Here is a 13,148-nt window from a genome sequence, read left to right on the forward strand (position 1 = left end):
CAGGAAGCTAGCCTGGCTTGATTAACTTTTAACACTTGCTGGATCCAGGGATTAGAGGGACCCCAGTTTAGCACTCCAAACTCATAATAATATGAACAGACCCCCAGCTTACACTAGATTTTCAATATTTTTTAATGGGAAAAAATGACATCTTAGGTTAGAACAATGAAACACAAAACAATGCAACAGAGTATCATGAAAAAAGAACAACACTTTTCTCTATGTGTCTAGTTTTCTACTGCTGGGCTACATCCTTTAACCAATGTAACAACCATAGTTTCATTCCTTCACACGGCTCCAATTCATTAACACCTCTATTATGAGGGTTCATGGTTAACCTACATTTTGTGTTTGTAACTGGATAAGAAGCTCACCAAACCTGCAGTGTACTCTGGGTAATCACCCCCTCTGCTCATGTCTTTCTGACCCTCCCTAGCAATTGCTGTGTGACAGGGGCCTTAATAATTAAATGACTGAAAATGCTGAGTCGCAATGATGATGATAATGAAATACATGAGCAATGGAAACATCCCTGAATGCAGATTTTACAACTCGAGAGCCGTGTCTCCAGAGAGAGGCTAACTCAGTCAAATATAGACACGTAAATTTGGGATGAGTAAAACTATAGCATGCCATGGGGCAAGCCTACCTATGTTCCAACCCATCCTCGTTGCATCACATACATGCCCACTTCTGGTACCCAAAATCCTATAGAGAAGTTCAGATTTTAGCCCTGTTGGTCACTATTCCTATTTCTGGGTCCTGGGTCCAGCATATCCTTTTTCTTTCTTTTGTTTTTCTTTTTATTATTATTAAATATTTATTAGTTAACAAAAGTATGTGCAAAGTCTCTTTTTTCAAGTTACATTTTCTACAGGTCAGTTTCATTTGTTGAGACTTTAGTGTTACATTAGGAAGGAAAAAAAGGGGGGGAGGTGGAGGGGGACCATGGTGGGTGGAGTTGGGGTCTGGTGGCGATGTTTGTCTTTTGCTTAATGTATGTGTGGGGTTTTGTGTTAAAACACCCACCCACCCCACTCACTCATGAAAACAAACCTCACCACAGCCAATCACAAACAAGCAACCACAGCCTAGGCCAACCCCAACCTCTCTCACCACCAAAGGAACACAAGTGAATAGCAAAGAGAACCTACACAAACGACGCTGACACAAAAGTGTCACATCCTTCTGCCCACACAGCTGCAGAAGTTGCTCTAGTCAGTGGTTGGATAAGTAAACTCTGCATTGATCACTATCTTCTTGGGAGCAGAGCTGGCCCAAGACATCTTGGTGTCTGAGGTAAGCCACAAAACGGCATCCCCATCCTCTCCAGGGATACCAACAACATAAGTGAAACTACAAACATGTCTGTTGATTACATATTTCTCTCTATCAGCGGCTTTCTATTGTTGAATTCAGGCCTTTCCAAAATAATGTAACTTTTTAAATTTAGCTTTTTAAATTCATATATCACTTAGTCAAAAAAATACTGTAATACATATATACAACCTGATATCTCATTCATATTAGCTGTCTAATCAGAATAGCTATAGAGTAATGTTGATGTTTCTCTTTCTCTTTTGGAGTTTCAGTTTCTTAAGCTGAACTTTGTACCCACATTAGCTGAATATTTGCCTCAGTTGATCAGAAAGGGCTCTTAAAGGAACAGGCAACCATTTTGCAGTTTAGAAACAAAGCACAAAATTGTTGAAATAGTTTCGTTTGGTCACTTTGTCCTCATTCATTCACATTTTTGACATTTCACTGTAGAATACCAACTTGAAAATCACAGATTCTAATATTATTTATTATTCATCTTTCTTTGTATTAGATGTTCTCTGGTGTTCAACTCAGGCCTCACAAGAATAATGTAGCATTTGGGGAAAAAGATGCAAGCCAGTAATCCAGCACTAGAAGTCAAGATGGAGAAAATCTCCACAGCCACCATGTATTTTCCCCTGGTGCTCAGGTAGGTTGGAATGAAGGAGATCCAAACACTGCAAAAGACCAGCATGCTGAAGGTGATGAACTTGGCTTCATTGAAGCTGTCTGGCAACTTCCTGGCTAAGAAGGCCACAGTGAAGCTGACAATGGCCAGGAAGCCCATGTAGCCCAAAACACAGTAGAACATGAGGACTGACCCTTCATTACATAAGAATATAATTTCTTCACTCATTGAGTGCATGTCCAAATCTGGGAAAGGGGGAAAAGTTGTCAGCCAAAGACCACAAAGCCCTACTTGAATTTTAGAGCAGGAGAGGACAATGGAATAAGCCAGTTTTTTGCCTATCCACTTCCTGATTGTGGATCCTGGCTTGGTAGCCATGAATGCCAAAACCACTGATATGGTTTTGGCCAAGATACTGGAGAGGGCCACAGAGAAGACGATGCCAAAACCTGTTTGTCGGAGTGGGCAGGTTGCCTCCTTAGGTGTTCCAATGAACATCAAGGAGCAGAGGAAACACAAGAGGAGGGACACAAGGAGAATGTAAGTGAGGCTTCTGTTGTTGGCTTTGACGATGGCAGTGTCCCGGTGTTTAATGAAGATGCCAAACACTAGAGCTGTGATCAGAGACAACAGTAGTGCCGAGAAAGTTGAAATGATGGCCAAAGTTTCATCAAAGCCAAGAAAGTTTGGCATTTTAGGAATGCAATTATCCTGGTCTTTGTTTGGATACTTATTTGCTGGGCAACTGAAACATGTTTCCATGTCTGAAAAGACAAATGTTTAGGAGAATTTGAAACTATGAAGAAAATTCTTAAGAATTTTTGTCATCAGGAGTTCACCTAGCTAATGTTATTTACCAGGACAGCTTTCAAAACTTCTAGTCCAAAGACATTTGCCTGAGATATATCAGAAATAAATCTAATGCATCAAATCTGGAATTTCTACATAGAGGACATCTCTATGTGTCAGTGGCCCTCCTCTTTCTTAGAATCACAAGGTGCTCTGTAGTGAAAAGAGAGCAACATTACAGCTGAAATCTTGTGAGCCAAGAGAGGTCCACTGAATGAGACATTCACTCTATCTCCAAACTGCCTTCTTCTTAGAAGTGACCACCACTTCTATTCCATCATAATCTAGTAGAATTTGTATGTAAAATGCATTACATTCCTTTCTAAAAATGATGTCTTCAGGATGTACTAAAGATTACATTTCAAACAATGAGAACAATACAGACATCAAAATTGTAGCCCTTTCACCTCCAGAATTTTAACACCAACAAAATTTTAAGGATCTAAGAATTTGCTAAATAAATTGTGCAGTTTGGTCTATCTTAAGATGACATTTCTCACCCTTTTCACTTGAGTACATCCCGCTGGGACATGGTTCACAATCATAGCAACAAAATTTACTTGTCTCCTTTTTTTTCTTCCCGTAACCAGGGTGGCAGTTGTCATTACATACTGACAGGGGTGGCACCTATCCAAAAATATAAAAATAATTTATTTTTAAAGAAAATGTCTGGGGGGACTTAATCTAACATTAGGGGGTCTATCAGCAAAAGGAGGACCGATAACATGAAACATATGATCTGTATGTGCACAGGTGGCGCATGGAAAAGGTTAAAAAGCAGTTGTTAAGCATCATACAAGCCCAATAAGATTCGGGTAAACATAGTTGGCATAGCTAAACATACAACTTTATTAGAATTCAATAAACTGGCTATGCCAGTTGTAGGAACCACAGCTGTTTCCTTCAGGAATGTCACTTGGTGTCCTTATGACGCAAATCAAGGATTTGGGAATTGGAGGTACTATAGTATAAGTGTTCTGCTCCTACCTGCAGGGTTGTTACTAGAAAGTAATACTAGGAGGGTATTGCTTAGTTCCATGGCTTTTGGGCTGTGTTGGCCCACGAGGTTTCAGGTTCAGTCATCTTTGTGATTCAACATTTATATGGAAGAGGGTCTATTTCCTAGGAATCTGGAGAACAGTGTCACTGAGAAGCAGTGAAGGTGGTGCACTGCTATCTGAAGGTTTTGTTGGACAAGATGGTGGCTGAATCCTTATAAGTCAAAAGTGCTTTGGGTGAGTGGTTTCTCTGTGTCAGATTTATGTGTAGGATCCCTTCTGGGTGGGATTGGAGTCACTGTGAAATAAGACGTTTGTATTCTGGAAGTACTTTGAGATTCCAGCTCATTACTAGGGTCTCAAGTGGCTTCTGTGGTTGTGCTTATGCCCACCTGAGGGTTATACACTAGCTACAGCTATGCCTAGATGTATACCTGCTGCACATAGCATCATACATTTTATTTGAATTATAAGATGTTGATTTTCTTGAGTCAAAACGAGAGTACCCCTAAACATTTTTTTAAGAGAAAAAGCACTGCCTAGATATATACCTGCTGTACATAGCTTCATTCAAACTACAGAAGATTAGGTATAATGTTCATTCTAAGCCCAAGCGATGCTGTAACAAGCTTGGTATTCCATTTGTAACAAGCTTACTATTCTATGTTTAGGGAAGCTTTTAATGTTTGATGGACTACTGTATTTTAATATTTTGTTGGAAGCCACCCAGAGTGGCTGGGGAAACCCAGCAGGATGGGTGGGATATAAATAAATTTATCATCATCATCATCATCAACATCATCATCATCAGATTCCACTAACCGGAGATCTGCCTCTAGGACTTCACAAACAAGAATGGCTGACAACTTTCTCTTGATAGCCACTGGTCATCCTTAATATGAGATTTCTTTTGTGCATGCTGCTCATTTTGTATTGTGGTTCATTTGTTTATTTAGTGATAGACTTACAGTATTCCTTAAAGTATATTGCTTTCTCTTTGGTGGCTTACAAATATGCAATAAATAAAAAGGGAATATTCATACCATAAAGAATATAATATAACACACCAAACAGAATGCAGTCAACATAAGCAGGACAACAAATAGGATGTCTTAAAGTATTGTGCAAGCATGTTCCTACAAGGAAAGCTAATTGTTCAAACAGAGATTATCTCCATTAAAATACTATCCATCTAGACATGAATGTCTTCTTCTAAAGCCCACTTTTCTGTCCCAACAAAAAAATTCCTTCCAGTAGCACCTTAAAGACCATCTTTAAGGTGGTATCTGAAGAAGTGTGCTTGCACACGAAAGCTCATACCAAGAACTAACTTAGTTGGTTTTTAAGGTGCTACTGGAAGGAATTTTTTTGTTTTGACTATGGCAGACCAACACGGCTACCTATCTGTAACTTTTCTGTCCCAGTAAACTTCACATTTAATCAGGTGCTAAGTGAAAAAAAGCCTTCTTGCATCATATTTTATGGGATAACCATGAATGCTGATATTAGATAAATTAATTTCCTCACCTGAGTCAAGCCCCTGTGCCATTCAATCTGTCCATCATTAATGGTGAGCTCTTTGCCTGCAGGGGCCTGAGGATCCAGCCTTCCCACTTTGACCCTGATGTAGGATCTATTTGGGAAAGTGATCAAATTTGTAATATCAAAACCAGCTGCTAATTCTCCGTGTTCATTTAATGTAATTTCATCACCAACAGAGTTGTTGAATGAGATCTTCTGCAGGAATGAGTGGAGCTTGGTGGAAAGAGAATCAAAAGGTCTATAAATTATTATAACATTCTGATTAAGATTGTTGAATAGCTTTCCTAGATGCATTCAATATCTTTATAATTAGGGGTTATAAAGTTTTAATTCAAAGTATAGTTTATAATAGTGTAGAATTGGTAGAACCATTCTTGTTTTCTGCAAATGAAGAAATTTAAACCACACACACCACATATGGAGGAAAAGTTACATGCTGTCATGTTTAAAGACTTCTTTTATGCCCCTTTTACATTTCACTTTTTAATCAGTATTGTGTGATGATATGTTCTTGGATAACTGGGACCAATCAGCACATATGAAAATCTTTGCAGTTGTTACTTCATGCAAATTTCTCATGTCTAAGAGGAAGATGTTCTAAGGATCATATCTGGAGTGGAAATGAGAACAGAAGATTTTTAAAAAGTTAACAGTATTACAAAACCTCCCAATGATTTATGTTCTGCTTAAGGAGCATAGCCTGCAACTCAGTAGGAATCTTCTTTTAGATTTGAGGAGGCCATTCAAAAGCCTCCATAAAAGAAATCAGGTAGGATATGTTGAAGGAAATTCTTTGTAAGCAGGTATTTCTGTCACTTCCTGCTAAATCAAATGACAGACACATCTTCCCAGCAAATAAATTTAAACAATTATGCCTCACCTAAGCAAACTTGCTTGGGATATCTGTTATGACCCACCCCATGGTGACTACGCACCCGAAAGCTACAAAAAGTGTCTAATTAAATGCCATTTGAAATATTGGAAAACACTACTTCCAATTACTTCTCAGCTGCTGTTATTTAGCAGCTATTCAGTCTTCAGCTAGCTGCTAGGTAAAGGTAAAGGTAAAGGTAAAAGTACCCCCGCCCGTACGGGCCAGTTGTGTCCGACTCTAGGGTTATGCACTCATCTCACTTAAGAGGCCAGGAGCCAGCGCTGTCCGAAGACACTTCCGGGTCATGTGGCCAGCGTGATGAAGCTGCTCTGGCGAGCCAGCACCAGCGCAGCACACAGAAACACCGTTTACCTTCCCGCTATAAAGCAGTACCTATTTATCTACTTGCACTTAGGGGTGCTTTCGAACTGCTAGGTGTGCAGGAGCTGGGACCGAAAGACAGGAGCTCACCCCGCTGCGGGGATTCGAACCGCCGACCATACGATCGGCAAGTCCTAGGCTCTGTGGTTTAACCCACATTGCCACCCGCGTCCCTGAGGTAGCTGCTAGTCTGGTGCTTATAAAAGTCTCTCATCCAGAGTTGGTTTAGTAACATTTTAAGAAATATGATAATTCCGTTCTTTGATATTGTATCTATTAAAGTTTATTTCTGTAACTGAATATTTTTCATTCTTTTTTTGTAACTAAATACCAACTCACATAAAATATCAAGTCAGGGCACAATAGTGAACACTTTGTAAACCAAACTCTTTGTAATAGCAAACACTACCTTCCAAGGCTCTATATTCTGAGGAGATCGTCTGCCTGCAGTCTCCATTCTTCTGCGGTTGGATCCAGCCAAGTGCCTATGTAAGGCATGTGCCAAAGCAGACACAGCATTATAGATACTGTAGCTGTGGCTGGTCATGCTCATTTCAAAAAAAGGCGCAGGAAGGCTCTCCAACATTTCCTCTCCTGTACAAGGCTTAGCTTTTTTTGTTGACTTAGTAGAGTCTGTAAGTGAACAACCAAATGTTTGTTCCCAGAAACCTGAGATAAAATCATCTCCCTCTTCCCAGGAAGGATTTACATGTTGCAGAAAATCTCGGAATTCACGAACTTCCTTGGAATGAATTGCAAAAGAGATAGCACCATGGAACATTTGAATATTAACATCAATAACTTTCTGAAGTTCATATAAAATGAAATCAATCTGAGCTGTGGTTATCCATACTTTTTCTTCAGGTAAGTTCTTTTTGAACTGAGAAAATATGAACTCAGATAACTTCATTAACGTTAGAGTAGTTGATAACCATGTAATAGATGCACTGTCTCCATATACAACAACTGCATTTGCTTTGCTTGTTATGAAAGGTGGGGACAAAATCCTTGTATCACGGACCATCTCCAGTATGTTACCAGTGTAACGCACATGGTATTCAATTCTTTCTGTGAATGCTGAACAGATCCCATTCTTGAAAAGCATTGGTTCAATGGTATTCAAGAAATGCTCTCCAGCTTCATTCGCCGGAGTGATGAGCCCAACCCATTTCCATCCAAAATGCAAAAGCAACTGGATAATTCCTTGATACTGAAGAGCTTCTTCAGGAGCCATGTGGTAAAAGGAAGGGAACTTAATTTGATGATTTGTGGCTGCTTCAAATGAACCATATGAAATCTGAAAAAGGAAAAAGAGAACCATTAGAAAAGGATGGAAGAATTAAAAGCAAACCTCTTTATCCCACACATCCCAAATGTAATGATTTTTTTGGGAAAATATCCACCCCCACTTACATAAAAAATACACAATCAATCTTGCTCAATTTCCCATTTCATATGGAGAGCAATTCTAGTTAACATGTCCTGATCTTACATGATCCACTGATAATATGTTCCAAGGATATTATATGATCCCATCTGGATATCCCATTTATCAACCTGGCACTTTTGAATCAATCTTCCCTTACACGCATTAAGCACACATCCTTTGTAACCTTGCCCCTGTCATGCACATTGTTGGAGACCCCCATGCTATAACATCAACAAACCCATACATTTCAGTCCCTTTCAATTGTCCCTGTTATACCACTCCAAAATTATGAATCCATAGACTGCTACTGGAAAGAGAACTGAAGAGTGAATTATAGTGTTACATCTCAATTTTCTGATACCCATAATGTTCCTACCTGTGGAATTTTGTAAAGGCCCAAGATGTCTGCCATGCACAAGGTGACATCAGAGCTCAGTCCCCCAATGACTCCTATTACATTTTCCTGGGAGCCACATTTGTAGTTGGGGACAAAGGTATGTGATTTAAACAGCAGGTCCAGAGTGGTGCGATAGGTCATCTTAGAGTTATGGTAGTTGTCATAGATGTGGAACCCAAGAGTGACATTGGGCAAGAGCTTGGGATTCTCATTGATCTCATCAATCGCAAACACCAGGGCAAGGATGTGCTGGAAGAACTTTGATAACACGCTGTGAATAAAGTGGCATTATTACGTGAGGAAGGTAAATAGTGCACAAAATCTGAGAGATACAGCTTTCGGACTGTTAGGATATATAAGGAGTATATTCAAAGGCAGCAAAGTTAGTAATGAATTAAGTCTTATTGGAAAGAAAGGTCTAATTTTGTTCCTTTAGAATGTTTGGATTGCTCTTTAGTCCAAATCTGCTTTTTTTAATTCCTCAGAATTAAAAAGGGTCAGAAATTTTCTTGATTTTAACTACATCTTCTGCATTTCTGAAAATATTGTTCCTTCTCTTTATACAGTTTCATCTAGAAATATGTAATGTGCCATATGAATGTGCTACGGTTTTTGTAATTATTGCTATATCCGTTTGGCAGCAGCTTTCTCTGTAAATAAAAACTTGTATTAAATGATAATAAAGCTGATGACAGCTGCCATTTTCAATGCAAAGTATCAGGTTTTCGAGAGAATAAAGATACAGCAATGGAGAGTTACACATATTGTACTGTAAATTTCTGTATGAATCTGATCAAACACATGTCAGGGAACATTAGCACACCAACCACACAGCAATGGCGGTGGCAAAGAGTGCTTACTTCTCTGCCACTGTTGCACTGACAAAAAGCAATATGGAAGAGCTTTTATGAGTAGTGAATGGGTATTTGTCATCTGGCCAAGTTAGCATTTCTCTGACATCAGCCTGCTGTAGCAATTTAGGGTGGCACTTTGGGGACAATATCACTCAGAGTCAGACAGTGTTTCATAGCACAGTAGAGCCTGTCAAATGATATCTAGTGCACTCTCTGCTCCACCTTCTCCTCAGAAATTTGGGGTGTTGGCATCCAAAATGCATATGTAAAGGGTTAATTTCAAGAGCTGTAGAACTCTGTGATGTCATACACTTTGTGGCAGTTATGACAGTTATTGCACGTAATTGAAGAGTCTTAACAATGAGAGCAACAGCTATGAACTGTTGTGCTGCTTTCTGCCTCAGAGTTAGCTATGTCTGTCACAGCTTTATCTAAGTTTTAGCTATTTAAGTCTCAGCTACATGCTTTGTATTTAATCTGCAACTGCAAGTATACTGAGTAAATGTTATTGGCTCTTTAAACTTTAAAAAAGAGAGTTTTGCATAGTTTTTATAGGAGAAAAAAGAGAACTAATTGAAGGATCAAACGACCCAGGGCTGACTTTCGCACACTCTGCAAATGTGAACTAGAGTCTAATTCCCACAAGACGTGCATCTGGCAACTTCACTATGTAGCTTTCAGCAAATACTGAAGAGGCAACTCCAGAATCTCCAAGTGTTCCTATTTTCCAGGGATGTCCCTGATAAATCCCGGAATGTCCCACTTTTCCTTCAGATGTCCCTACTTTCTTTGGAGAAATGTTGTGGGGGGGGGTATGGAGTTATCTGACCCCCGAGCCATCTGAAGGCAGCCCTGTATAGGGAAGTTTTTAAATGTTTAATGTAATATTATGGTTTTATATATGTTGAAAGCCACCCAGAATGGCAACCCAGTGTGTTGGGTGGGAAATAAATAGTAAAATTCTTCTTCTTCTTCTTCTTGAATAGGGCGTCCGTATTTTCATCGGAGAAAGGTGGAAGGGAATGAGTCACTGAGTCCTTGAAAGAATGCTAATAGAAGAACAAATGGCCATTTAGTAAGAAAGATCTTGAACACCAGCATGTGTAAACACGTCTGCACTAGTCAAAGTTCATATGGGAGACTGGAAATCACATAGGTAATTTCTTCTTTTAAAAAGCCACTTCATTTATGAATAACTAAGACCAACATTATGGCTCATTTTGTTTTATCTTAGCAGCCAGTCGTTAGGCAAGTTCAAGGCATTCTCCATTACCTCTTGGGGGAGCAGATTGCATGGTTTAACTATGCAGTTTGTGAATAATAGGTTATTTTGCTCGTCTCAAATTTTCCCATATTTAGAAGAAGAAGAGAAGAGTTTGGATTTGATATCCCACTTTATCGCTACCCGAAGGAGTCTCAAAGCGGCTAACATTCTCCTTTCCCTTCCTCCCCCACAACAAACACTCTGTGAGGTGAGTGGGGTTGAGAGACTCAAAAGAAGTGTGACTGGTCCAAGGTCACCCAGCAGCTGCATGTGGAGGAGCGGAGAAGCGAACCCGGTTCACCAGATTAGGAGTCTACCACTCTTAACCACTACACCACACTGGCTCTGATTTAGCTTCATTAGATTTCCCCAAGTTCTAGTATTAGGAAAGAGGAGAAAAGCTTTTCTCTATCCAATTTCACCACACCATACATAATCTGGTACACCTATATAATGTCACCTCTTGCTCACCTTTCTCAGAACTAAAATGTTATAACCTTTTCTCATAGGCGAGTTGCTGTATCCCATGCTTTGTATGTACAGATGTTTCTCATACAGTTTATCAAATCTTCAAATAATTACAGGCTGTCAAATCAATGCAGTTCTAAAACTTCATTCAAAGCATGTTTCAGTCAAATATAAAAATGTAAAGAATGAAAAAAATAATTTTAAAGACTATTTACTTACTGTGGGTTGTCAATCAAGGCTTCAGATGGGTGTTTATTGAATAAAACATTGGGGAAGACGTAGCGGATATGAGATGCTATGCCACCAATGACAGGGTCACCTGGCTCATACCACTCATGTGGAATAGGTACAGGGCTGGCTGTGGTAAAATTAGCACTATGCACTTGGCACACCATGTTGGGGAAGAGCAAGAGAAGCAGCAGCAGCAAGGTTCTACACATGGACTCTTCTTTGCCTCTCTACAATATCATCATCATTATCATCATCAGCCTGATTTGAACAGGATTTCAAATGGATTTGGAGGCAGCTGATTCTGCCAGTTCAGTGCTTAAAGGGACATGCATGCATCTTATCATTAAACTCTGTCGCAAATACCTGCCTTGAATGGTAAATAAGATGATGTGATTTGATATATGACCTGTACAATCACAGAGCCTGGCCTCTCTCCTGCATTATTCTATCTATCTATGGAACACTGGGGTACTATAAACATTTCAGGCTTGCTTGTTGACCCCCCTCCCCACCCCATATTCTGCCTTCTGGAGCATTGGCAAGGTGAATTAATTACTGTAATTTGAATAATTACAGGTGAGACAATCACTTCTTGCCATTTTTTTTACGACCCCACATTGCATCATCATTAGCAGAGCTGCCAAGTAAATATATTTATCACCTCATGGAATTATAGTTTAGGAAGAACAAGGTTTTTCTTGCTTGTTTTGTGTGTGTATGCAACCATGTAATGGAGAAGAGCGAAAATGAGGTTATGTTAGATACTGCTCTGGGTGCTTTCGTGGTTTCTGGGTAACTAGGTCAACTGTATGAATGCAACGGAGGAGGCAAAGTGGATAATATGTGGGGGGAAATTGTAATTTTCTGTTCCTTGGCATGAGGAAAACTTGGTATTAGATTGGTCTGTAAAATGGAATGTTGTGTGTCGAGGTCCCCAATCCACCCCCAAAATAACTCACAACGGACACGTAATTTTTGTTTAAGATTTTTGGCATGATTTTGGCCACAACTTTATTAAAATACAAACCGTGAGTGGTTGTTTAGGCATTGGTTAAGACTATCTGTCCCTCCGCCTGGGGACAGAACTGACTTCTTGGCACCACCGAAAGACAGTGCGGGGGAAAGCAAGTCGGGGAGAAATGCAGCTGAGTCACAGACCCTCAATTCTCACCCGCCTGCTCCCCGAAGGCTTGCCGACCCTAGTCCCATTCCAGGGATTGGACAAAAAGATGGCAAGCCACAGGATTCCTTTGACGGAATTCCCTTTCCGCAGCAACCATGGAGGGGCAGGCCCAGCCTATCCTAACCCCTCCTCCACCAGATTTATAACCAATGCCTAACCACAACCTTACAAGTTGTGACGATTTGCTACGCAGTAGACAAAAACCACCCAGCCGGCCAATTTGCCAGGTGGAAAAATTCCTACCAGGCCCCTGCTCAAAGGCAGACGACTCCATGACAGGCATAGCAAGGTCAATGCAACAACCCCTTACTCTAGGGTGGGTGGGCGGGTGATCCGTTGCACGCAGCAAAAGAGAAAGTACAAGGCTGTGTGCAGAGTATTTAAACCTTTTACCCCTCCCACCAAAATTGCAACATAACTTTTGCCCCAGCAACTCAGCAATCCAATCACTGCCCCCTGGCCATCTTGGAGAACTTACCCAGCAACAAAGGGGGTGGCTCAGTAGACCCCACCGCAACACGTGCTCTCCCTGAAGGAGAACACGCTTTATTGGTATGTATCTTTATCAGTTGAGGAAGTGGGGCCTCACCCATTTGCCATTTCACACCGAGGCCCCTTTGATCCTTTGTTCGCTTAATGACCCGTCACCCAGGCTATCACTTCACGGGAAATTAGCTTGTCTGAATTAGCTTGCTGATTCAGGGGATTAGAGATGTCTAATACACAGTTT

General features: G+C 40.3%; 2 protein-coding genes across 3 annotated transcripts; both read right to left on the minus strand.

Annotated features, from left to right (window-relative positions):
* Window positions 1-108: 108 nt before the first annotated feature.
* LOC310691397 (vomeronasal type-2 receptor 26-like) lies at window positions 109-6,008 on the minus strand. The gene is made up of 3 exons (XM_083471172.1): window positions 5,323-6,008; window positions 3,298-3,424; window positions 109-2,712 (listed from the first exon to the last, which is right to left on the minus strand). Exons 1-3 carry the CDS (start codon window positions 5,629-5,631, stop codon window positions 1,802-1,804), a joined length of 1,347 nt encoding a protein of 448 aa, XP_083327298.1. The 5' UTR covers window positions 5,632-6,008; the 3' UTR covers window positions 109-1,801.
* Window positions 6,009-6,855: 847 nt separating this feature from the next.
* LOC310691406 (vomeronasal type-2 receptor 26-like) lies at window positions 6,856-9,538 on the minus strand. 2 transcript variants are annotated; one of them, XM_083471179.1, is made up of 2 exons: window positions 8,383-8,764; window positions 6,856-7,889 (listed from the first exon to the last, which is right to left on the minus strand). In XM_083471179.1, exons 1-2 carry the CDS (start codon window positions 8,557-8,559, stop codon window positions 6,945-6,947), a joined length of 1,122 nt encoding a protein of 373 aa, XP_083327305.1. In that variant the 5' UTR covers window positions 8,560-8,764; the 3' UTR covers window positions 6,856-6,944. The 2 variants fall into 2 exon arrangements, with proteins under 2 accessions (XP_083327305.1, XP_083327306.1); XM_083471180.1 differs by having other exon boundaries at window positions 6,858-7,889; window positions 8,398-9,538.
* Between the last annotated feature and the right edge of the window lie 3,610 nt (window positions 9,539-13,148).

Source organism: Podarcis liolepis, assembly GCF_965112155.1.
Source record: "Podarcis liolepis genome assembly, chromosome: 13".
Taxonomy (NCBI): Eukaryota; Metazoa; Chordata; class Lepidosauria; order Squamata; family Lacertidae; genus Podarcis; species Podarcis liolepis.

Coding starts and splice junctions, on each gene's coding strand:
- LOC310691397 (XM_083471172.1), bottom strand. CDS start 5,631: ATGCATCTAGGAAAGCTATTCAACAATCTTAATCAGAATGTTATAATA. Junction 3,425..5,322: donor GGCACAGGGGCTTGACTCAG/GTGAGGAAATTA, acceptor ATTTTTGGATAG/GTGCCACCCCTGTCAGTATG. Junction 2,713..3,297: donor GATGTACTCAAGTGAAAAGG/GTGAGAAATGTC, acceptor TTGTCTTTTCAG/ACATGGAAACATGTTTCAGT.
- LOC310691406 (XM_083471179.1), bottom strand. CDS start 8,559: ATGACCTATCGCACCACTCTGGACCTGCTGTTTAAATCACATACCTTT. Junction 7,890..8,382: donor CACAGGTAGGAACATTATGG/GTATCAGAAAAT, acceptor TTCCTTTTTCAG/ATTTCATATGGTTCATTTGA.